Consider the following 23,381-nt stretch of genomic DNA (forward strand, 5'->3'; position numbering starts at 1 on the left):
ATTAATGTTTAAAGGGAACATATTGTCAAGATTGCCACAGGAACACAGTCAGATAAACATTTCAAAAAGAGACGGAGGAAAGGGACGAGGGAGAGAGGCAGGGGAAAGGTGGTAGTAAAGTAAACTGATCTCAAAAACACTACACCACAGCGATGAGACCTTCTTGGCAGGCCACTTCAGAGATAGGACGGCTGCCTGAGGCCGGCCACTTAAGTACTGCTACATCATAGCTCTGAGGCATCCCTTGCTGGCCATCTGAACAATGATGCTCGGCAGCTACAAGGCTTGAGCGATACTAGATCCCAGCCACAAGGCTCCCTGGACCAGCAGCCTGAATAAAACTACACCGCAGTTACAAGACTTCTCAGGACAGCCACCTGTGCAAAGCTTCATTGCATCTACAAGGCTTCCTGGGGCAGCCACTTGAGCAACACTTCAGTGTATCTATGAGGCTTCCTGGGTGGGCTTCTTGAGCACTACCACAATGCAGCTTTGTGGCAACCTGGGCTGGTTACTTGAGCGACAGTACACTGCAGCTACAGGGCATCCTGGGCTGGCCACTTGAGCAACATTTACATGGATTCTCAGGCCATCTGCTTGATCAATGCTATGCCACAGCTACAGGGCTTCCCGGGACGACTGCTTGAGTCACATTACAAAGCAGTCACAAGGCTTCATGGGCTGGCCTAAAAACCCATTGCTACACCACAGCTGTGAGGCTTCCCGGATGTGCTGCTTGAGCGGCACTAAAATCTAGCTATGAGGCTCCCCAGGCTGGCCTTCTGAGCACTGCTACACCTCAGCTACATTCCTCCCTCCACTGACTGCTTGAGCAACCCTACACGGCACCTACAAGGCTTCCTGGGCCAGCCGCCTGAGTGAAACTACACGGCAGATACAAGGCTTCTTAAGACGGCCACTTGAGCAAAGGCACATTGCATCTACAAGCCTTGAGCAACACTATAGTGCATCTGTGAGGCTTCTTGAGTGGGCTTCTTGAGCAACACCACAATGCAGCTATGTGGCTACGTGGGCTGGCCACTTGAGTGACAATACACCGCAGCTACAAGGCTTCCTGGGCCAGCTGCCTGAGCAGCTTTATCCACATGTAATTCTCAACACCACTCAAATTCTTTCTAAAGTGCTATATTTTGATACTTGTAGGCACATGTAGTCATTTTTGGGGAAAACTGTAAAGCAAACTGGGAGAAATACCTGGCCAGAGTATGCAGGTCAATCTTGTAGGTGTTTATAAAGCCCATATCTTCAAACATGCTCAGAACACCCTATAAATAGAATGAGAGAGGCAGAACGATAGATTAAACATTTTGCATTCAAAGTGGTCAATTGGCTATTGTATAGTCACATTTAAAGATTATTTCCTTCATCATATGGTCATTAAAAAAGACTGTAAAGCCATTAACATCTACATTAAAGGGACACTCTAGCCATAATGAGAAAGTATTTAATGTATTTGTAGTGAATGTAGTGAGCCTATTCCTGTCCTACAGCAGTCCCTCAATAGTCCTACAAGTGCTTTGGTGGGATGAATGCATCACGCAATGCAGAATGAAGCCACACAGCTAGCTGCTAGCTGCCTGAATATCATGCCTATATTTTTAGGCGCCTCTACACCTACGCATTTCTTTATTGCTTTCGGAAGGATTCACAATGCATGCTGGGTATTGTAGTCAGAGAAAAACACAAAAAGGATACAATATTGTGAATATTGTGTTAAAATGCTGAGGCTTCGGGATGCAGTGCTCTGCTCAAGAATATTACATAACAAATAACATTAAATGTTAGTTTTACGCACCTGTTTTTCAAAACTTCTGCACAGTTTAGTCATTAATATGTAAACAAAGTCATTGGTTTGCTGTGTAATACTTCACTGTTGAAAAACTACAGTGGTGGTCATAGGAACCAGGGGTTTCAATGTCTACAATGGAAAGATAGACACCACCTGCGAACCTGGTGTTTAACCTGCTGTTAAAATAGTGATGAATCTGATTTTGTGGACAGTTTGCCTTACAAACAGGATTTTGACCACAGTGTTCTGGTCAAATCTAGTATTTATCATCTGGTTGGAAAACGGGTTCCCATAATGTCTTGCTTTTTTTTTGGTTTTCCTATCAATCTGGGGACAATTGGTGCCCACAATGACCTGAACACAGGGCTCCAAATACACAGACTGACCATTGGTGTGTTGTCATCTGGTAGCGAGCGTGGTGTGTAGGTGAACTCAGCGAAGCTGGGGTGAATCTTTTCGACTGACTCAATACCACTGGTCAGCAGTTTGGTCACCTCCTCTTCGCACACTTTCATGTGGTACATCATCATCTCATTGGCCAGGTGACTGCGGAACTGCGCCTCATGCACTTTCTTATACAGCAGGGACTGAAAAAACAAACGAGAATGCAGTCAATGACTTTGACTATAAAACTAAACGAGCTCTCTATATATAAGTATATCATTAAAGCATTATTTAAATACAAAACACAAGGCCAAGCATGATCTGGACATTCTCTACTGTTCTTCAGATGGATTTGTTTTACTCGAGACGTCACATGACCAGCTGTTTTAATGAGTAGCAATGAGTAATAATGAACAGTGTTTTTTCCCATGAAACATATACATCTAATAAAAAGCAATGCATTTAATTTTGTGTCATAATTTATCATGTTTTATTGCTGTGATATGGGCCCCTCCCCCAGGCCCTGACGATGAGTGCAAAGCCCGAGTTCCACAGAGGGACACAAATCATGTGAGTGATGGCGGGAGGAGGAGGATGAGCACGATGGTGCTGGCCAATGAGAGGCACCAGGGCAAGGAGCAAGTACCGGCGGTGATGGGGAGGCATGCATTGGGTTTTAAAGATGCTGTCGACTTATACTGCTGCTTATACTGTCAGCTGTGTGAATTTAATCTAGACTGCCAAAAAAATTTTTCCCCATTATCCAATATCTCAAACATAGTCTTCTCATTCGAAAACAAAAGCTCTTAATAGCCGAAAACACCTGCTGCAGTGTTTTTGTTTATTGTTTCAATGTCTTTATCACTTCCAACCACTGAGCGCCCACACGGTCCTGATCAGGCTTCACATTTTATTTTTTCTAATTTGACAGATTTAATAAATCTAGGATTTATTAATCTTTGGTTCATGATCATCTTTAAATCAAATTGACACCCCCACAGTCAATATTAGAAATATTTCACACTTTATATTTCATGTAATTTTGAAATCTTTCGTAAAACACACTGCTCTTTATTTGCACTTGCTAACCGAAGCCTCTGAGATGAAAAGAAATTAACATGCTTTAATTGGTTAAATTATCCGCACTTTTAGAGTAACGTTCTCTAAGCTGCTGTCCACTTGTCTCTCAGCTTTGTAGATGGCAAAATGAAATTTTGGGAACAGCACCCTCTTGTGGTTGGATAAGGTTCAGTAGATTTTTAAGTCATAGCCTTCTCAAAAAAGACGTGTGCTATGTTTATTGCCAAGTCCACTACTGGGCAATGATTTTGTCACTTTATTTGTACTACTGTCCCGCTCACATGGGCAATGCTGATCCCACAGTAGATAGAGAAGGCGGTTGCCAGATCCTCATCAAAACGGTTAAACCACGGTCCATTCGTCTTATTCACAAGCTCAGCAACTCCAATAACTTCTGTGCAGAGAGAGGAAGAGAGAGAGAGAGGGGAGAGATACTTAAACTCCTCCACCTGGGGCAGGTCCTTTCCCCTTACCTGGAGTGGGCTTGACATATACGTATATAAACACATATGTGTAATAGTAATTTGCCCCATTTGCTTTACTCATACATCCAGTTTAGCTTTCTTAAACATGAAACTTCATGAAGTCAGGACCATTTTGCTTGTCCTGTTTTTCTCTGATTATCCTGTAAAGTCAGGACATGTTTATACTGATAATATACAAAAACAAGGACATATACAGATAGAAACAGCTGCAAATACTTTAAAATCCACTCCAAACATTCAGCCCAGGCACACGCACACACTCACACATACATGCACTGCTGAAAGCACCGAAAATGTTCAAAACAAACACAAACACGAATGACTGAGGCAGTCATTTCACTCCTTGGATTTGGTTTTGCTGTGACTGGTTGGCCAAATTACACGTCATCTTGAGTTTACGGCCTTCTGCCACATCTTTAAGGCCACTTGAGTTTTGGTCAGGTCTGACTAAACTGGTGATCTGGTAGGTAATTTCTGACGCATCCAAAATGGTCAATTTGCATACGTTTTCTCTGAAAGACTTGAGGCCTAGTCCGCCAAGTCCTCTAAGAAACCGAGGCACTAACGGCATTATCCTGTCCAAGACTGACCTTGATTTTTCAGTGCAAAACAACGATCTGCGCTAAAGAGCTCACACAGGCGCTTAAAACCGAGAGACAGATTGTAGATCTACTCATACCACAGTATGGTTTCTGACACTGCTGCATACATGGGTTACAAGATGATTGAAACTACTGTTTTCACCTAAATCACAGATATGTCCATTGTTATGGATAACTATATATTATGCTTATATATATTATAAGCTTCCATTATGTTATCTACCTTGACAGCCATGTGGCTCCACTGCAAAACTAAGGAAACAAATGTGAGCCAGCTATAATATCTTGTACTGTCTTTTAGGAACTGAATAGGGACATGAAAGAGTCAAGCTGCAGCCTCCATGCAGCCGTTCTGGTCTGAAGTGTCTGCAGTACCTCCATTCTCATCTTTGATGGGGAAACAGAGAATGTTTCGGGTTCGGAAGCCGGTGCTGTCGTCCACTCCCCGGTAGAACAGCGGGTGGGAGTAGGCATCTTTGATGTTGAGGATTTTGCCTGTAGTGGCCACATGCCCTGCGATGCCCTGATCGGCAGGGATACGGAACTCCTTCTGCATAGTTGAGGAGAAATAAACTTGGTCACAGCCAGAACAGCCCAGTCACAATCAAGCATCAGTACTCTGAGGTGCAAGTATAAGTCTCTAATATGGAATTCCGAGTCAAGTCACAAGACTCAAGACACAAGACTGAGGTGCAATTGTCCAAACTCTGAGATGCAAGCCTGAGTCAAGTTGCATAACTCAGAGGTGCAAGTCCAAGTCAAGTCACCAGAGTCTGAGGTTCAAGTCAGAGTCAAGTCACAGTCAATTCACCAGAGTCTGAGGTTCAAGTCAGAGTCAATACTCAATACTCAGAGACACAAGTCTCAATCAAATTGCAAAACTCTGAGGTGCAAGTCAGAGTCAACTCTCAAGACTCCATCATGCAAGTCCGAGTCAAGTTTCAAGACTCTGATATACATATCTGAGTCGTCTTAAGACAGATATGGAAGTGTGAGTCAAGTCTCAAGATTGAAATGCAAGGCTGAGTCAAGTCACCAGTCTCTGAGATGCTAGTCTGAATCAAGTCACTAGTCTCTGAGATGCTAGTCTGAATCAAGTCACCAGTCTCTGACATGCAAGTCTGAATCAAGTCACCAATGCTGAGGTGCAAATCAGAGTCTCAAAACTTTGAGATGCAAGTCTGAGTCAAGACACAAAACTCAAGTCTCAAATACAAAGTCTCAAGTTCAAGACCCCAAAATGTAGAACCTAGTAAAGTCTCAAAGCTCAGAGATGCAAGTCTGAGTCAAAGTGCAAGGCTCTGATATGCAAATTCGAGTCAAGTCTCAAGACTGAGATGCAGCTGTGTGAGGCAACGTGCAAGACTCACGTTTCCAAGGCACAAGCTGACACATACTTACACACTGCCCATAGAAACATACCTCATCTTCGTTCACCACCCCACCATCGAAGACTTTGGCCACAAGTTCATGACTGACACGGTCGAGCAGAAACACTGAACAACTGAGAGAGAGAGAGAGAGAGAGAGAGAGAGAGAGAGAGAGAGAGAGATAGAGAGAGAGATGGCAAGATTAACAATTAATTACAGCACTAATTGCCTGCCACATGCAAAAACCCAACATGCACGGTATCAGTGATCTCGCTGACCACTACATGGCCAAAGTTCTGGACAAGAGTATGTTCTTCAAATCCAAGAGTAATGAGGCTATGAGATCGTAATCATCATGAGGAATTACTTAAATAGCCTCTTAAATGCTCTCTCATGGCCTGATTCCACCCAAGCAAGTACAGGGTACAGTGTGGAGTGGACCAAGATGCAACCCCAGTGCAATTATTCATCTTCTTTGTAGACTTTGTACTTTCATTCTCTTTTTAGAGAAATGGTTGGGCATAAGTAAGGATGTAGAATTAGTATAATTTTTCCTATTGACAGTGAACTTTTTATCTTGCATGAACTTTTTATCTTGCATGAATCACTATTGCCTACTGAGAAACAAAGAATGATGATCATTTCATTTGAGAGATCTGTATGCTTCCTCTGTATTGTCGGAAAAAGGTAATGTCAAATCTTTCCTCACCAAACAGAAATTCAGGCTAACTTTATCCTCATCACAGCCTCATCTCACACACAGTCTACTGTCACATCTCTAATATCTACTTGCAATAGAGACTGACGCTGGCGCCTCCTATTTAATGTAACATTAACCTCTGTAACCAGAACCCTGTCATTGTGTAGTTGTTTATGTTGTCGTGACTCTACTCGAATTAAACCTCCTGCTACCCACTTCAGACCAGCTGCCCACGCCCCAGCTACTGCCACCTACCTTGGACTAGCTGCCCACCCTACACTGGTGTTTTCATAGACTCCTAGCTGTTACTACTAACACTACTGCTATTAATAGTAGTAACTCTGTAGGTAGTTGGGCCAGCGGAGGATGGGTCCCCCCTGGTGAGCCTTGGTTCCTCCCAAGGTTTCTTCCTCAGCTCTGAGGGAGATTTTCCTTGCCACCGTTGCCCCTGGCTTGCCCACCAGGGGGGTTTTACATTCTTGTTAAAACTTTGTCTTTTCTGGAATTCTGTGAAGCTGCTTTGTGACGACATCCCTTGTAAAAAGCGCCACAAATAAATTTGATTTGATTTGAATTGATTATGCAGTCATGTCGACGGCCCCATTAAAATAAAATATTCCCCACAATGATAGACACACTTATGTCTCTAGTGTGTTGTGTAAAGGAGTGCAAACCCACATCTCAGCATTGCTCAGGTTCCTGGCCTCCACAATGATCTCCTGCAGCAGAACAGACACATCATCTGAGAAAAAGAGAGAGAGAGAAAGAGAGAGAGGGAGTCAGCACTGGTCACAGCCCATGCTATTGTCCAGCTAAGTGTGGTCAGCCTATATACTGCCTCTGATCTCAGGCCAGTTTTATGAGATATATTTAGATTTGGGCTTTTTAAACTGAAGCTTGATCTCAACAGCACATTCATTGCAATGAGCTCCCACATTATTGCAATGTGTTGCTATGCCACTGCTGTGGAATCCTAGGTGTTGCTATTCTATTGCTGCGTAATCCCAGGTGGTTGCTATATTGCTGCTGCGTAATCCCAGGTGGTTGCTATATTGCTGCTGCATAATCCCAGGTGGTTTCTAAATTGCTGCTGCGTAATCCCAGGTGGTTGCTAAATTGCTGCTGCGTAATCCCAGGTGGTTGCTAAATTGCTGCTGCATAATCCCAGGTGGTTGCTAAATTGCTGCTGCGTAATCCCAGGTGGTTGCTAAATTGCTGCTGCGTAATCCCAGGTGGTTGCTAAATTGCTGCTGCGTAATCCCAGGTGGTTTCTAAATTGCTGCTGCGTAAACCCAGGTGGTTGCTAAATTGCTGCTGCGTAATCCCAGGTGGTTGCTAAATTGCTGCTGCGTAATCCCAGGTGGTTGCTAAATTGCTGCTGCATAATCCCAGGTGGTTGCTAAATTGCTGCTGCATAATCCCAGGTGGTAGCTAAATTGCTGCTGCGTAAACCCAGGTGGTTGCTAAATTGCTGCTGCGTAATCCCAGGTGATAGCTAAATTGCTGCTGCGTAATCCCAGGTGGTTGCTAAATTGCTGCTGTATAATCCCAAGTGGTTGCTAAATTGCTGCTGTGGAATCCCAGGTGACTGCTAAGGTGTTGCTAGGCAATTGTTATGATATTCCAGGTGGTTGCTAAGCTGTTGCTGGGCTGTTGCTAGGTAGTCCCAGCTTCCTGTATGTTACAATATGCTACCCATTCTTTTGTGAAAGCTTGTCAGAATAAAAGTCCTTTGTTGTCATTTGTGCTGTGTAATATTTTATAGAAAAACAGTTTTTCAATAAGTCGATTACTTTTACAGCTTCCATATTTTATTTAACAAGTTTTGATTTTGAAGTTTTTGATTTTCCATCCATCCATCCATCCATTAGCTTCCGCTTCTCCGGGGTTCGGGTCGCGGGGGCAGCATCCTAAGCAGTGAGGCCCAGACCTCCCTTTCCCCAGCCACTTCCACTAGCTCTCCAAGGGGGATTCCGAGGCGCTCCCAGGCCAGCTGGGCGATATAGTCACGCCAGCGTGTCCTGGGTCTTCCCCGGGGTCTCCTCCCAGGTGGACTTGCCTGTGACACCTCCCGAGGGAGGCGTCCAGGAGGCATCCTAATCAGATGCCCGAACCACCTCAGCTGACTCCTCTCGATGTGAAGAAGCAGCGGCTCTACTCCGAGTCCCTCCCGGATGACCGAACTTCTCACCCTATCTCTAAGGGAGAGCCCAGACACCCTGCGGAGGAAACTCATTTCGGCCGCTTGTATTCGCGATCTTATTCTTTCGGTCATTACCCAAAGCTCATGACCATAGGTGAGGGTGGGAACGTAGATTGACCGGTAAATCGAGAGCCTTGCCTTATGGCTCAGCTCTTTCTTTACCACAACAGACCAGTAAAGAGCCCGCATCACTGCTGACCCAGCACCAATCCGCCTGTCAATCTCCCGCTCCCTTGTACCATCACTCGTGAACAAGACCCCGAGATACTTGAACTCCTCCACTTGAGGCAAGAGCCTATCCCCGACCCAGAGAGGGCTCTCCACCCTTTTCCGCCTGAGAACCATGGTCTCGGATTTGGAGGTACTGATTCTCATCCCAGCCGCTTCACACTCGGCTGCAAACCGATCCAGCGAAAGCTGAAGTTCGCGGCCTGATGTCCCCAATAGGACCACATCATCTGCAAACAGCAGCGATGTGACCCTGAGGTCACCAAACCGGACACCCTCCATCCCCTGACTGCGCCTAGAAATTCTATCCATAAAAATTATGAATAGAATCGGTGACAAAGGGCAGCCCTGACGGAGTCCAACTCTCACTGGGAACAAGTCTGACTTACTGCCGGCCATGCGAACCAAACTCCTGCTCTGTTTGTACAGGGCCTGAATGGCTCGTTGCAAAGAGCCATGTACCCCGTACTCCCGAAGCACCTCCCACAGAATACTCCGGGGAACACAGTCGAATGCCTTCTCCAGATCCACAAAGCACATGTGGACTGGTTGGGCAAACTCCCATGAACCCTCCAGAATCCTGGAGAGGGTGAAAAGTTGGTCCAGTGTTCCACGACCAGGACGGAACCCGCACTGCTCCTCCTGGATCCGAAGTTCAACTATAAGCCGGACTCTCTTCTCCAGTACCCCTGCATAGACCTTGCCAGGGAGGCTGAGGAGTGTGATTCCCCTGTAGTTGGAACACACCCTCCGGTCCCCTTTTTTAAAAAGAGGCACCACCACCCCAGTCTGCCAATCCAGTGGCACCGCCCCCGATGTCCACGCAATGTTGAAAAGGCGTGTCAGTCAAGACAGCCCCACAACATCCAGAGCCTTGAGGAACTCAGGGCGGATCTCATCCACCCCTGGAGCCTTGCCACCAAGGAGCTTTTTAACTACCTTAGCGACTTCGGCCTCAGTAATGGACAAGCCTATTCCCATGTCCCCAGACTCTGCCTCCTCACTGGAGAACGTGTCGGTGGGATTGAGAAGGTCCTCAAAGTATTCCTTCCACCGCCCAATGACGTCTTCAGTCGAAGTCAGCAGCACACCATCTCCACTATATACAGTGCTAGTGGCACACTGCTTTCCCCTTCTGAGTCGCCTGACGGTTTGCCAGAATCTTTTCGGAGCTGACTTAAAGTCACTTTCCAAGGCCTCACCAAACTCCTCCCATACACGGGTTTTTGCCTTGGCGACGACTGAAGCCGCAGATCGCTTTGCCTGTCGATACCTGCCAGCTGCCTCTGGTGTCCCACAGGCCAACCATACCCGGTAGGACTCCTTCTTCAGCTTGACGGCATCTCTCACCTGGGGTGTCCACCACCGGGTTCGAGGATTACCGCCCCGACAGGCACCAACTACCTTACGGCCACAGCTACAGTCAGCCGCTTCAACAATGGAGGAACGGAACATGGCCCATTCTGAGTCTATGTCCCCCACCTCCCCCGATATCTGGTCAAAGTTCTGATGGAGGTGTGAGTTGAAGATCAATCTGACAGGTTCTTCTGCCAGACGTTCCCAGCAAACCCTCACTATACGTTTGGGCTTGCCTGGTCTGACCGGCATCTTCCCCCACCACCTGAACCAACTCACCACCAGGTGGTGATCAGTTGACAGCTCAGCTCCTCTCTTTACCCGAGTGTCCAAAACACATGACCGCAAGTCCGATGACAAGACTACAAAGTCAATCAATGAACTGCGGCCTAGGGTGTCCTGGTGCCATGTGCACTTATGGACATCCTTGTGTTCAAACATGGTGTTCGTGATGGACAAACTGTGGTTTGCACAGAAGTCCAAAAACTGAACACCACTCGGGTTCAGATCAGAGAGGCCATTCCTCCCAATCACACCCCTCCAGGTCTCACTGTCATTGCCCACGTGAGCGTTAAAGTCCCCCAGTAGGACAATAGAGTCTCCAGGAGGAGCACTTTCAAGCACCCTTTCCAAGGACTCTAAGAAGGCTGGGTACTCTGAACTGCTGTTCGGTGCATAAGCACAGACAGCAGTCAGGACCCGTTCCCCAACCCGAAGGCGTAGGGAAGCTACCCTCTCGTCCACCGGAGAAAACCCCAACATACAGGCACCGAGTCGAGGGGCTATTAGAAAGCCCACACCTGCCCGTCGCCTCTCACCATGGGCAACTCCAGAAAAGAATAAAGTCCAGCCCCTCTCAAGGAGATTGGACCCAGAGCCCAAGCTGTGTGTTGAGGTGAGCCCGACTATATCTAGCCGGTATCTCTCAACCTCGCGCACCAACTCAGGCTCCTTCCCCGCCAGTGAGGTAACGTTCCAAGTTCCAAAAGCCAGTTTCAGCAACCGAGGATCAGAACGCCAAGGCCCACGCCTTCGGACACTGCCCGATCCACAAAGCACCGAACCCCTACTACTGCCCCTCCCATTGGTGGTGGGTCGATGGGAGGGGGGACTCATGTAACTCCTTCGGGCTGGGCCCGGCCGGGCACCATGAATAAATGCCCGGCCACCAGACGCTCGCTGGCGAGCCCCTCCCCCAGGCCTGGCTCCAGGGTGGGGCCCCGGTAACCCTGATCCGGGCAGGGTACACAAATCCTGTTCTTGTCTTCTCATAGGGGTTATTATGGATCACACTTTGTCTGACATGTCACCTAGGACCAGTTTGCCATGGGAGACCCTACCAGGAGCTTTTGCTCCAGACAATATAGCTCCTAGGATCATTCAAGCACGCAAACCCCTCCACCACGATAAGGTGGTGATCCATGGAGAGGAGTTTTTGATTTTGAAGAAAATAAAGTTAAAACATTTTTTTGTTCAGAATTATATGACTAAATTACCTTTTTAAACATTTCACTTCTTTTTACAATCTGCATATATGGTTGAACAGCAGTCATACCACCTGAAATGTATAGACTTTGGAAGAAATTAATGCCTAAATAAAATTTTATTTTGATGCACTATAAACAAAAATTTGGATAAGAAGCTAGTGAACAATAATGTGATATTTGGCATCTATTTATTAAATGATTAATTTATTTAATATGAAAATAAGTGACTGACATGCATAATGCATGTTATCTTACTGACTCTAGCTTCACATAACTGTAGTTTATGTAGTGAACTGATATTATACATTACACTACGTAGTATTGTTGTGTATTATTTTACATATTATATATACACGCATACAATACTATGCAAACGTCTTAGGCACATTACTTGAAACCTCTTATCTCAGCAATAAGAGTTTCATATATTTATATATCTTTATAATGAGTGCAAACATCCGTTCTTACTGTAAAAAAGTTTGACAAAGGTTAAATGAATATACTGACATGTAAATTTCTGACTAAATTTAATAATAAACTGGCATGTTTTATATTTAATTTTTAAAATAATTGACAAATTTGTTAAACTGGGCAAATAAAACAAAATTGCAAGGATTTAGTTCAACTTACCAAGGTGTGTGAAGAGGTTTTTAGCCACTTGAAGTAGAGCCTGCACAAAAAGCACAAACAAACAATCAATAAAAACTGTCATAATGCTTGGATTATTTATTATTAAACATTTATGTTTCCAGAAACCCGTGCCCGTGGAACAGGCAGTCACTTGCTTTCTCATGGACGTGGATGCTGGAAATTAGGAACTGCATTCATTCTATGAAAATCATGTGATTCATGATTTTCAAGTCCATGTGAGCCTCGTGATCACAAGATGGAACTAATGTTAGTAAATTAAAACTCAATTCCAAAAAGTTGGGACAGTAGATACAGTGTGAATAAAAACTGAAAGTACTGATTTGGAAACTGTGATTTATAGATATTTAATAAAAAACGGCACAAAGAGAAGAAATGTAATATTATCAATTTATCAATCATCAATTTTACTGATTTTTGTAAATACACTCTAATTCTAAGTTTCATGCCTGAAACACATAAAAAAACTGGAATGGATCAAGGTAAGACTGGGAAGTTTGTGGAAGTTTTCTCCTTTTTTAGAATTTTCCACGTTGTTGGTTTTGTTTCTTGTTTAGTTCTGGTTTACTTTGTTTTGCCTGGTAATGGATCTGTCTGTTCCGCTCACGTCTGCCCCCGTGTTGTTGAACTCTGAATCGCGCCGGCATCCTGACTCAATGCCTCCTGCCTTACACGGTGTCTGATACGGAGCCAAAACTGCCTGCAGTATAACTTTAACCTTTCAGAGCTTCTGTTCTTTTAGCTTTAGGAGAAAAGTGCAGTTTCTATAAAATAAATGCTTGTAAAGAGCAAAATAAGTAAGTATTCTGTGTGTGTGTGTGTGTGTGTGTGTGTGTGTGTGTGTGTGTGTGTGTGTGTGTGTGTGTGTTGTAGGGATTCCAGACAGAGCAGGATGATGAAGAGCACTCAGCACTTCTCATGGGAGATTCCAGAAGGTCATGACCTCACTGCTCAGCACTTTGGTTACCTGAGAGACCACTACTCGTCCCCAGCTCCCTCTCTCTCTCTGTCTCTCTCTCTCTCTGTGTCTCTCTGTCTCTCTCGCTCTTTCTCTGTCTGTCTGTCTGTCTCTCTCTCTCTCTCAATATTACAGCACTGATAAGTAAAAGACCTTGAATGACAGCTAAAATGTATCTCTCTCTCCCTCTGCACTCGTTCGTCCCCTCCATTCTTCCTACCTGACACTCAAATTTGAGTTTCTGCTCCTTCTGGAAGGCCAGTGTGCTGGTCAGTACTGTGGAGGTGTAACAGAAACAATGTTGGATTAAATGCTCATCCGCCGCAGTGTACCTGCAGAGAGGGAGAGAGAGGGAGAGAGAGAGAGAGAGAGAGAGAGAGAGAGACACCCATCAACTGAAGGAAGGTTACATACAAATGCTCACAGATGATCAGTCCTGTGGAATGACATATTCCCACCACTGCGTCACCGACGGACCCCCGTGCCTTACAGCCTGCGTCACCACTCACACACATTTACACGCTAGAAGGGTCAATTGAGTTTGGGTCTGCATCATATCCCTGCTATGTTGCCACAGTAACAGTGGCACTTCATGAGGCCCCACCCACTTTCTATACTCTGGCAGATCATTATTATTATTATTATTATTATTATTGTTTGACTGGAAATGTTCCAACTTTCACTTAAACCTCTACATGAAACTCATTATTATTGTGAGGATGTTCATTATTATTATTATTATTATTATTATTATTATTATATGGAGGCAAATTCAAAGTCCTCCTAGGGTGGTCTGTCCACTCTCAAACAAGTGAATTATTCATTTTGGAGTGCTGAAGTGTTTAAAGTCACTTTGTAACACTGAGAGTTGTTGAAGCTAATCCAGACAGGAAAAAACTACCAAAAAAAACTACATCCACAAACTAACAGTGTGAACTTTCCCATAAATACAAAATAAACAGCATTCCACATCAATAACTTACAATTCGGAAAACAATTAGTGCAAAAATGTAAAGACCCACAGTAACAGTGTGTGTTCAGTACTGTGTTCAGTACTGTGGTTCTAATGAAGTTACTGTGTATTTATATACTGTGTATTTCTGCATATAATCTAATGTGTCTAAGGACGCTGTCTAGTTCCGGTTCTAAATGGAGCACCGAGTGCATCAATGAAGTAAGAACCCAGTTCTGTTTAAACTGAGGGGCTGAACTTATGTTCTTAACTAGAACCAGGCTGGTCAGCTGGCTAACAGGTTAAAGGAGCCAACAGCCTAAACAGCTCCATCATTAATATCACAGGCTTGAATTAAAGCACGTACAGTTTGATTTACAGTAAAACTGCAGTATAAAAGTCTAAACAATGTCACTGGAATGTTTTACACACTTCAAATGTTCATCTTTCAGCTGTGCAAACATTTGCATGCGAACAGGAGCTGCTACATTTTGATAAATTGATAATTAAATCACCAAAAAAAAAAAATCACTGCATTCTTATAAATTGCCCACAGTTGTGTGTATTTCTCTAGAGATCAGTCTTCACTAGACCCCAAGTTGAGTCGAGTATGCACACACACACACACACACACATACACACACACACGCACGCACGCACGCACACACACACACACACAATGTAAGTATACACACCAACTGACCACTTGATTAACTACACCTCCTTGTTTCTACGCTCATTGTCCATCTTATCAGCTCCATTTACTGTATAGCTGCACTCTGTAGTTCTGTAGTTGGGCAGTGCAGCATGCCCAATTGGCCTGACTACTTGTCTTTGGGAGGAAACCGCAGAACCCGGTAGAACCCCACGCAGACACAGGGAGAACATGCAAACTCCACACAGAGAGGAACCCGGTCACCCAGCCGGGGAATCGAACACAGGCCCTCTGCGCTGTGAGGTGACAGCGCTACCCACTGCGCCACCATGCCAAAATGCTAACGTTTATTTTTTAATCATTTGTGTATACATATATGTTTCACGGTCCTAATAATATCTTTAAGTGCATTAAATACCTTTATTTATGTTTTCTTTATTGAGTGTATTCAAGTGCATTGAGAAATACTGCAATACACGTTACCATGCATATTTAAGTGCATTTTTGTTGCAATATAACAACAAATATCACTGAAGTGTGTCAGAACACATATAATAAACAAATATTAGAACATTATATAATAATTCAAATGTTGGAACAGCCTGCAATACTGCAAACTACATACACAAACACAATGCATTTAAAATATATTTAATCAAAGCTTAATTACAATTAAACAATTTACAATTTCAAAACATGCGTTGTTCCAAAATGATGCGCTCAGTTTAAAAGTAGGTACAAAGTGTGAATATGAAATATGAAAAGTACTTTGGAAATTATGTTCAATTAAGTTGTTTATTGAGAATGTGTATTTAATCATAGTTAAGCCTCACATTTAAGTTAGAACTACAAAACTTAGCAGGATCGTAGAACCTACTCGAGAATAGTACGCTTGTGCTTTTGGGGCCGATCTCAGATACGTTTTTTGTGTAATGTTCAATCAAAGACAGCTTTTTTTCCTGGAAATGAATGACGGAATGCTGGGAATTTTTTTTTTCACCCCCAATTTAGTCGCATACAATTCCACTATTCACGAACTGTCGCTAACGCAGCGTCACTGGACACCTGAACGTGCTTGTACGATGAGATGGGGATGTTGAGAGAATTCTAACAACCACCTGGGATAACCGGTGGCCTAGCAGTATTTGGTGGTTACCTGAGATTCCATAGCAACGGCTTTGTCATGCCAACTTTAAGTTTGCCCATAAACTTTCTTCTTCCCTTTCAACACACCACTTGAGGCTGTGCATTACAGTGATTTTACCACAGTTAACACTACACACCAGTGATAAAATCACAGTAATGCGCAACCTCTTTAGACAGGCTTTGATATGACAGTGAGGATATGACGTTTTCCCCTCAGAAAGTAGAATAAGACACTGAAGGAACAAAAAATGTAAACCAGATGGACAGATGTGACAAAAACTCAGAGCTGAGATGAATTTCAGTGTCAATATGTAGCACAGGCACACTCTTCCTCTCTCTCTCTCTCTCTCTCTCTCTCTCTCTCTCTCTCTCTCTCGAATGAATTATGAACTAACTGGATGAACTGACACATTGCATATCATGGTCTTAATCTTTAAATCTCTGATTAGAAGAGTTTGGGTGATCATTTTCATGTCCCTCAATAAGATGTAAAACAGCAGGAAATAATACAATCAAGTAAAAGCAAACTCACACATGTTTCTATGTGCTTCTGTATAAGTGGATGTAAATACTGCTGTGTTACAACTAATCCAACGCTAACCTTAAAGCGAAAGTTTGAAAAATGTGATTTACACCATGTTGTCAATCAGCCAAGGCATGTACCCAAAAATGTCTTGCTTTTTCATTTTTATACTGGCTAATGCAATAAAGAGGCTAATATGGCTACCGAGTAATAAAAGCTTGTAGCCCACCAATTAGCACCAGCCTACAACTGAGAGGAGTGGCTGAGAGAAATCTCAAATAGGCTTATTTATATGGTTTCTGATGCTGTACGGTAAAAAAGTGCAAGACTAAAGCTAAAGCTAAAAACAAAGACCTTGAAGCACCAGATTTCAGCCATGACAAAAATTTGGTGGGGGTTGTTGGTGGGGACACCAAAAATATAAAGTATTTCACAGTGAGACCTTTTTATTACACAACCCTATTGTTTTTGGCTTATTTTGTTCATCATTTCATTTCATGTGATCTTGGTATGGTTTGGTAATATGTGGTGTGGTTTGGTAGTCCTTGATATGATGTGGTAGTTTTTAGTATGGTTGGATAGATTATGGTATGGGTTGGTAGTATTTGGTATGGTTTGGTATTTCTTGGGACTGGTAATATGTGGTATTGTTTGGTAGCTCTTTGTATGATTTGGCAGTTTTTAGTATGGTTTGGAAGTTAATGGTATGGGTTGGTAATATTTGGTATGGTTTGGTATTTCTTGGTATGGTTTAGTAGTTCTTGGTATAGCTTGGTAGGTTTTTGGAATGTTCAGTAGTTATTGCTGTAGATTTAATAAATTATGTGTTTACAGCCTATAAATTGCTTCTTGTTAAAATAATAAAACTGCTAAAGCTCAACCACCTGAAGGAGCCTGAAGGCAGGTGTGGAAGAGTGCAGCACGGCTTTATCAGTTTAAGAACAGGTAAGAAATTAAAGGTTGTCCTTACTCTGTTACAGCAAGCTCTGACACCAGGGCAGATTCAGGACATGTACTAATGTTATACATTAAAAGAAAACAGATTGTGAAACAAATATAATTACTTTTGTGCATCTTAAAGCCATAGACGGCATATTTTCTGACATTTTAATATACCAACTTGAATGAAAATCACAATAGATGAAAAACATAGGCAAATTATCTCAAGCCTACATATATATAAATTATATGTTCTAGTCTACTATTTGTTATGGAGTTAAATCTAAGACTATATATCTAAACCTATTGTTTATTCATTGTTTTCTGTAGGCTAATGCATGCATAAAACATGAAGGCAATATCTTATGGGCCCCAGTGCAGAAAAAAATGATGCCTCCTCCATATAAAATATTACTTTCAATGAATAACAAATGACAATGTAATTTGCTTTTATTACTTGTTATCTAACAAGCTGACACTCTCAAGACATGCCACTCCACCCTCATATACACTGCTCAAAAAAATAAAGGGAACACTTAAACAACACAATATAACTCCAAGTAAATCAAACTTCTGTGAAATCAAATGTCCACTTAGGAAACAACACTGATTGACAATCAAATTCACAGCTGTTGTGCAAATGGAATAGACAACAGGTGGAAATTATTGGCAATAAGCAAGACACACTCAATAAAGGAGTGGTTCTGCAGGTGGGGACCACAGACCACTTCTCAGTACCTTTCTGCTTTCTGGCTGATGTTTTGGTCACTTTTGAATGTTGGTGGTGCTTTCACACTCATGGTAGCATGAGATGAACTCTACAACTCACACAATTGGCTCAGGTAGTGCAGCTCATCCAGGATGGCACATCAATGCAAGCTGTGGCAAGAAGGTTTGCTGTGTCTGTCAGCGTAGTGTCCAGAGGCTGGAGGCGCTACCAGGAGACAGGCCAGTACACCAGGAGATGTAGAGGAGGCCGTAGGAGGGCAACAACCCAGCAGCAGTACCGCTACCTCCACCTTTGTGTAAGGAGGAACAGGAGGAGCACTGCCAGAGCCCTGCAAAATGACCTCCAGCAGGCCACAAATGTGCATGTGTCTGCACAAACGGTTAGAAACCGACTCCATGAGGATGGTATGAGGGCCCGACGTCCACAGATGGGGGTTGTGCTCACAGCCCAACACCGTGCATGACGCTTGGCATTTGCCAGAGAACACCAGGATTGGCAAATTCGCCACTGGCGCCCTGTGCTCTTCACAGATGAAAGCAGGTTCACACTGAGCACATGTGACAGACGTGACAGTCTGGAGATGCCGTGGAGAGCGATCTGCTGCCTGCAACATCCTTCAGCATGACCAGTTTGGCAGTGGGTCAGTAATGGTGTGGGGTGGCATTTCTTTGGAGGGCCGCACATCCCTCCATGTGCTCGCCAGAGGTAGCCTGACTGCCATTAGGTACCGAGATGAGATCCTCAGACCCCTTGTGAGACCATATGCTGGTGTGGTTGGTCCTGGGTTCCTCCTAATGCAGGACCTAATGTGGTTGGAGTGTGTCAGCAGTTCCTGCAAGATGAAGGCATTGAAGCTATGGACTGGCCCGCCCGTTCCCCAGACCTGAATCTGATTGAGCACATCTGGGACATCATGTCTCGCTCCATCCACCAATGCCACGTTGCACCACAGACTGTCCAGGAGTTGGTGGATGCTTTAGTACAGGTTTGGGAGGAGATCCCTCAGGAGACCATCCGGCACCTCATCAGGAGCATGCCCAGGCGTTGTAGGGAGGTCATACAGGCACGTGAAGGTCACACACAATACTGAGCCTCATTTTGACTTGTTTTAAGGACATTACAAAGTTGGATCAGCCTGTCGTGTTTTTCCACTTTAATTTTGTGTGTGACTCCAAATCCAGGCCTCCATTGGTCAATAAATTTGACTTCCATTGATGATTTTTGTGTGATTTTGTTGTCAGCACATTCAACTTTGTACAGAACAAAGTATTCAATGAGAATATTTCATTCATTCAGATCTAGGATGTTATTGGAGTTATTTATATTTTTGAGCAGTGTATATTTGATATACTATTTTTCAGAGAATCATTCTGATCTTTCATGGTTTTAGAATGATAATGAGTGTGTGTGTGTGTGTGTGTGTGTGTGTGTGTGTAATGTTGATGGTAGGTGACAAATATCCTTAAGACACTGAATCTTTCTATAGACCATGGATATACAAGTGTGTCAGTTTGTATAAGGGGCCCAGTACATTTTAGGAGGGCAAATCACTGCAGGCCCCACTGTGCTGTGGGCCTCAGTGCAATTTTCCCCCTGGTTAACCCCTGATTATAGTATTTAGACCACCAGCTGTAATTTTACTCTGAACTGCATCATTATGTAGTCTAATTTTGCCAATGTGCCTACTTAACAAGCCATGTCTCAATCTGCATACAAAGGAGGACCAATGTCGGTTTATATACAGCAATTCAAACATAATACTGGGTAAACTCAGCGCGCTCACAATAACACATATCATACTCATATTTCATGTCATTTATATGTCAATTTTGAAACACAAAAATTGTACAATGTGGAGTATTGTTTCTGATATTTTTCATGGCAGTTATTAGTATGGTTTGATAGCATTTGGTATGATTTGGTAGTTCTTGGCATGATAGTTCTTAATATGGCTTTGTAATATTTGGTATGGTTTGGAAGTTCTTGGGACTGTTTGGTAGTATGCTGCATGATTAGGAAGCATGTGGCGTGGGTTGATAATATTTGGTACCATTGGGTAGTATTTGGTACACATTTGGTACCGTTGGTAGTATTTCGTATGGTTTGGTAGGCCTTGGTATGGTTTGGTAGTATTTGAATGCATTGGTAGTATTTGGTATGATTTGGTAGTTTGTGGCATGGTTTGATAGTATTTGGTATTGTGGTATAGTTTGGTAGTATGTGGTACTGTTTGGTAATATGTGATATGGTTGCATAGTATCTTGTACGGTTAGTTTATTGGTACAGTTTTGTTGTTTTTGGTTTGGTTGTTGTTAATGTGGTTTGGTAGTTTATTGTATGGTTCGGTCATGTTTGACATAGTTTGGTAGTTCTTGATTTGTTTAGTTGTTAGTTGTTAAATTATGTGTTTACAACCATCAATACTCTTTTTTCCCCAGGGCAAGGCCACTACAACCCCCCTAAAAGCGCAACCTGTGCATTTGGTTACCTAGTTAATAAGCCAGTGTGTGATAGTATATTAACATTGAGCTAGCCATCCGTAGCCTTAGTGCACACGTAGACCGAATGAATGAGCTAACTAACCCTTTAACTGGACCAGGCCCACCAGCAGGCCCAAAGTTTCATTACACACTTCTATAACCTAAAAATAGAGCAGCCAGTTTGCACTGAAGTCCCCTTTATGGAAGTTTTCTCCATCTCCCTCCACTTTTCTGGTTCTTATCACTAGGCTTTGGTCTCGAGCAGCAGCATTTGTGTGATTGGCCACACACTGAGAATGCATATCGCAGTTGTCAAAGCAAAACCTTGTATCTCCAAAATGGTAACTCTACATTAGAAGTAAAAACCTTCTTTACTTTTAATGTAAGTCAATGGAACCAGACTTTTTTCCAAGTAATTTTGGGTTATTTCTTTTGGCCTATTCATCATGAAATATACACACAATGTAAAGGACAACAGGTACTTTCAAATTATGTCAAAAACTGAAAAATGTCAAAAATGGAGATGCAAGGTTTTATTCCAACAACAGAGATACGCCAATACACCTGGCACATTCTGGGCCTTCTCTATTTAGTTTATACTGGACAACATTACAAACAACAGTACATTTCTCTCATTCTCACTCTCTTCACACACATAGCAGCCCCCTGGAAACTGTCCTGGTCCTTTCAATGGCCAGTCTTTCTGTAAAATTATACATGAAATCGGTGGAATTCTTCTTTCATAACTGTTATGGTGTAAGTCAGCAGAGCATGATTGTACAGTAAAGAAGTGTTAGAAAAATGGTTTCAGGACATTTTTGTGCAAAAAGTAAAAAAAAAGTGGGAGGGACATGTCGAACCCCTAAAGCTGCAGTTTTTGTAAAATGCCAAATGTCCCCACAATGTCATACACTTTCGTGTGTTACATCATTATAGGGACATCAGTTCTCTAAAAAGAGCTAAATACACACACTCTTTTACCCAGAACCAGAGTGGGACCTGTTTTCAGACAAGGAGTTTGTGATGTAGACCAGCCCACTCCAAATGACAGGTTCACACCGTCATGCTTAGTTCGATATGCTAATCTCTCGAGCTAGATTTTGACTTCTTATTTACTACTTACTACTTACTAGCATCTGTATAAACATGTGTAACTGCTACATCATTTAAGGTGGGACGGAAAATGGGAATAAGAAACTAATTTAAACTTCATGTAATCCCTAATCCACTGTATGAGACTCAGTTACAGTGAGCAGGACCACTTGGGGGCCACTGGATTAACCCTTACATTACTGCAGACACACTTGATTTAACATTTATAGCTGGTCTGAGTGGTTTTGTGTTTATGTGTGTGTTTGTACAGAGTTTACAGTAACTGGGATCAGACTCTCCTGATTACGCTGTCCGGCAATGCTCTTACCTCTGTCCTCCCTTTTTGTTAAAGGCACATGCTAGCGCTACCACCTGGGCGGTGGCCTGGCTGGCCACAGGAACGCACAGCATAGAGTTGGCCTCAAAACCCAGCATATTGCTCAACTGCCTTCTCTCCTCCTACAAGAGAGAGAGAGAGAGACAGAGAAGAGAGAGAGAGAGAGAGAGAGAGAGATTCACAAATTGTAGCTTATGAAACAACTAAACCTCCCATGTCTTGAAAAACCTCCTCTTGTATTTTGCCTTATTATTACTCACTTGTAGCTCAGGGAAAGAAGCCGAGAAATTCTTTTGAAAGTGCAGATGTTAAACCTTCAATCTACACCGTATTTGTGTTTGTAAGTAGAAGAGGAGATATTTTATTATGAGTTTATTTTTTATTAACATTTTTTTCTTTGAGTCATGATGTCATCATTTGGCATCAGAATTGCAGGCTATGTTAATGTAGAATATTAACTGAATATAACTGCAGTTTGTTATATAATTAACCATCTAATTAACCATTTAATTAATGATGTAATTACATTTCAGTAGCACGGGAAAACAACAGCAGTGACGACAGACTTCTAAGGGTTAACCACTCATTTAAACAGTTTATAAGCAAACAAATACGCAATGGCACGACTGACGAAAAACCCACAGTGCTTTTACTTAATGGAGCCAGAAGTTGGTGCATTAGCCTGATGGACAGAGAACCAGAGAGCGGGACACTTCAGCCAAATCCATTCATTTAGCAGGAAAATGGCAATGAATGTCAATTATAGCCAATTTAGATCATTCAACACAAATGCCTCCCCCCACCCCCACACACATTTTCACCCTGTTCTCTTTCACTCCACCCCCTCTCTCTCTCTCTCTCTCTCTCTCTGACCTCTCTTCCTCCATCTCTCTCTCCCTCTTTTCTTTTATCTCCTCCTCTGTCCCCTTTCTACAGCTTCCTTTCCCTGTCTTCTCATTCTCTCCCTCTCTTTCCTTTTATCATTTGTCTCTCTCTCTCTGCCTCTTCCTTGCTTTCCTCTCTTTCTCTCATTCTGTGTGATGTGTATAATATGTTGGTGTTGGAGAGGGGAGTGGGGGCAGCTGGAAGAGTAAACACATGCTGTCCTCTATTAAAACACAGACAGTAGCTTGGCACAACATGGGTGTGTGTGAGCGTGTGTGTGTGTGTGTGTGCGTGTGTTTCTCACCTGGCTAACGTCCTGCAAGGTGATGGA

The 23,381-nt window shown here is 43.1% G+C and overlaps 1 protein-coding gene across 4 annotated transcripts in view; it reads right to left on the minus strand.

Moving 5' to 3' along the window:
* LOC108412515 (cGMP-dependent 3',5'-cyclic phosphodiesterase) overlaps positions 1 to 23,381 on the minus strand; it is a 353,372-nt gene that overhangs the window by 21,925 nt on the left and 308,066 nt on the right. For 3 of the 4 annotated variants that reach the window (XM_037546671.1, XM_037546673.1, XM_037546674.1), the window contains 10 exons: positions 23,355 to 23,381; positions 22,157 to 22,287; positions 13,532 to 13,643; positions 12,336 to 12,375; positions 7,110 to 7,173; positions 5,784 to 5,865; positions 4,737 to 4,911; positions 3,556 to 3,668; positions 2,197 to 2,397; positions 1,216 to 1,286 (listed from right to left, as the gene is read on the minus strand). The exon at positions 23,355 to 23,381 is cut by the window's right edge and continues 42 nt beyond it. In XM_037546671.1, coding sequence (XP_037402568.1) covers positions 1,216 to 1,286; positions 2,197 to 2,397; positions 3,556 to 3,668; positions 4,737 to 4,911; positions 5,784 to 5,865; positions 7,110 to 7,173; positions 12,336 to 12,375; positions 13,532 to 13,643; positions 22,157 to 22,287; positions 23,355 to 23,381 — 1,016 coding nt within the window. The remainder of the gene's footprint in view (positions 1 to 1,215; positions 1,287 to 2,196; positions 2,398 to 3,555; positions 3,669 to 4,736; positions 4,912 to 5,783; positions 5,866 to 7,109; positions 7,174 to 12,335; positions 12,376 to 13,531; positions 13,644 to 22,156; positions 22,288 to 23,354) is intronic. The other variant, XM_037546672.1, reaches the window with a different exon arrangement.

This window comes from Pygocentrus nattereri, chromosome 17, assembly GCF_015220715.1.
Source record: "Pygocentrus nattereri isolate fPygNat1 chromosome 17, fPygNat1.pri, whole genome shotgun sequence".
NCBI classification, from domain to species: Eukaryota; Metazoa; Chordata; class Actinopteri; order Characiformes; family Serrasalmidae; genus Pygocentrus; species Pygocentrus nattereri.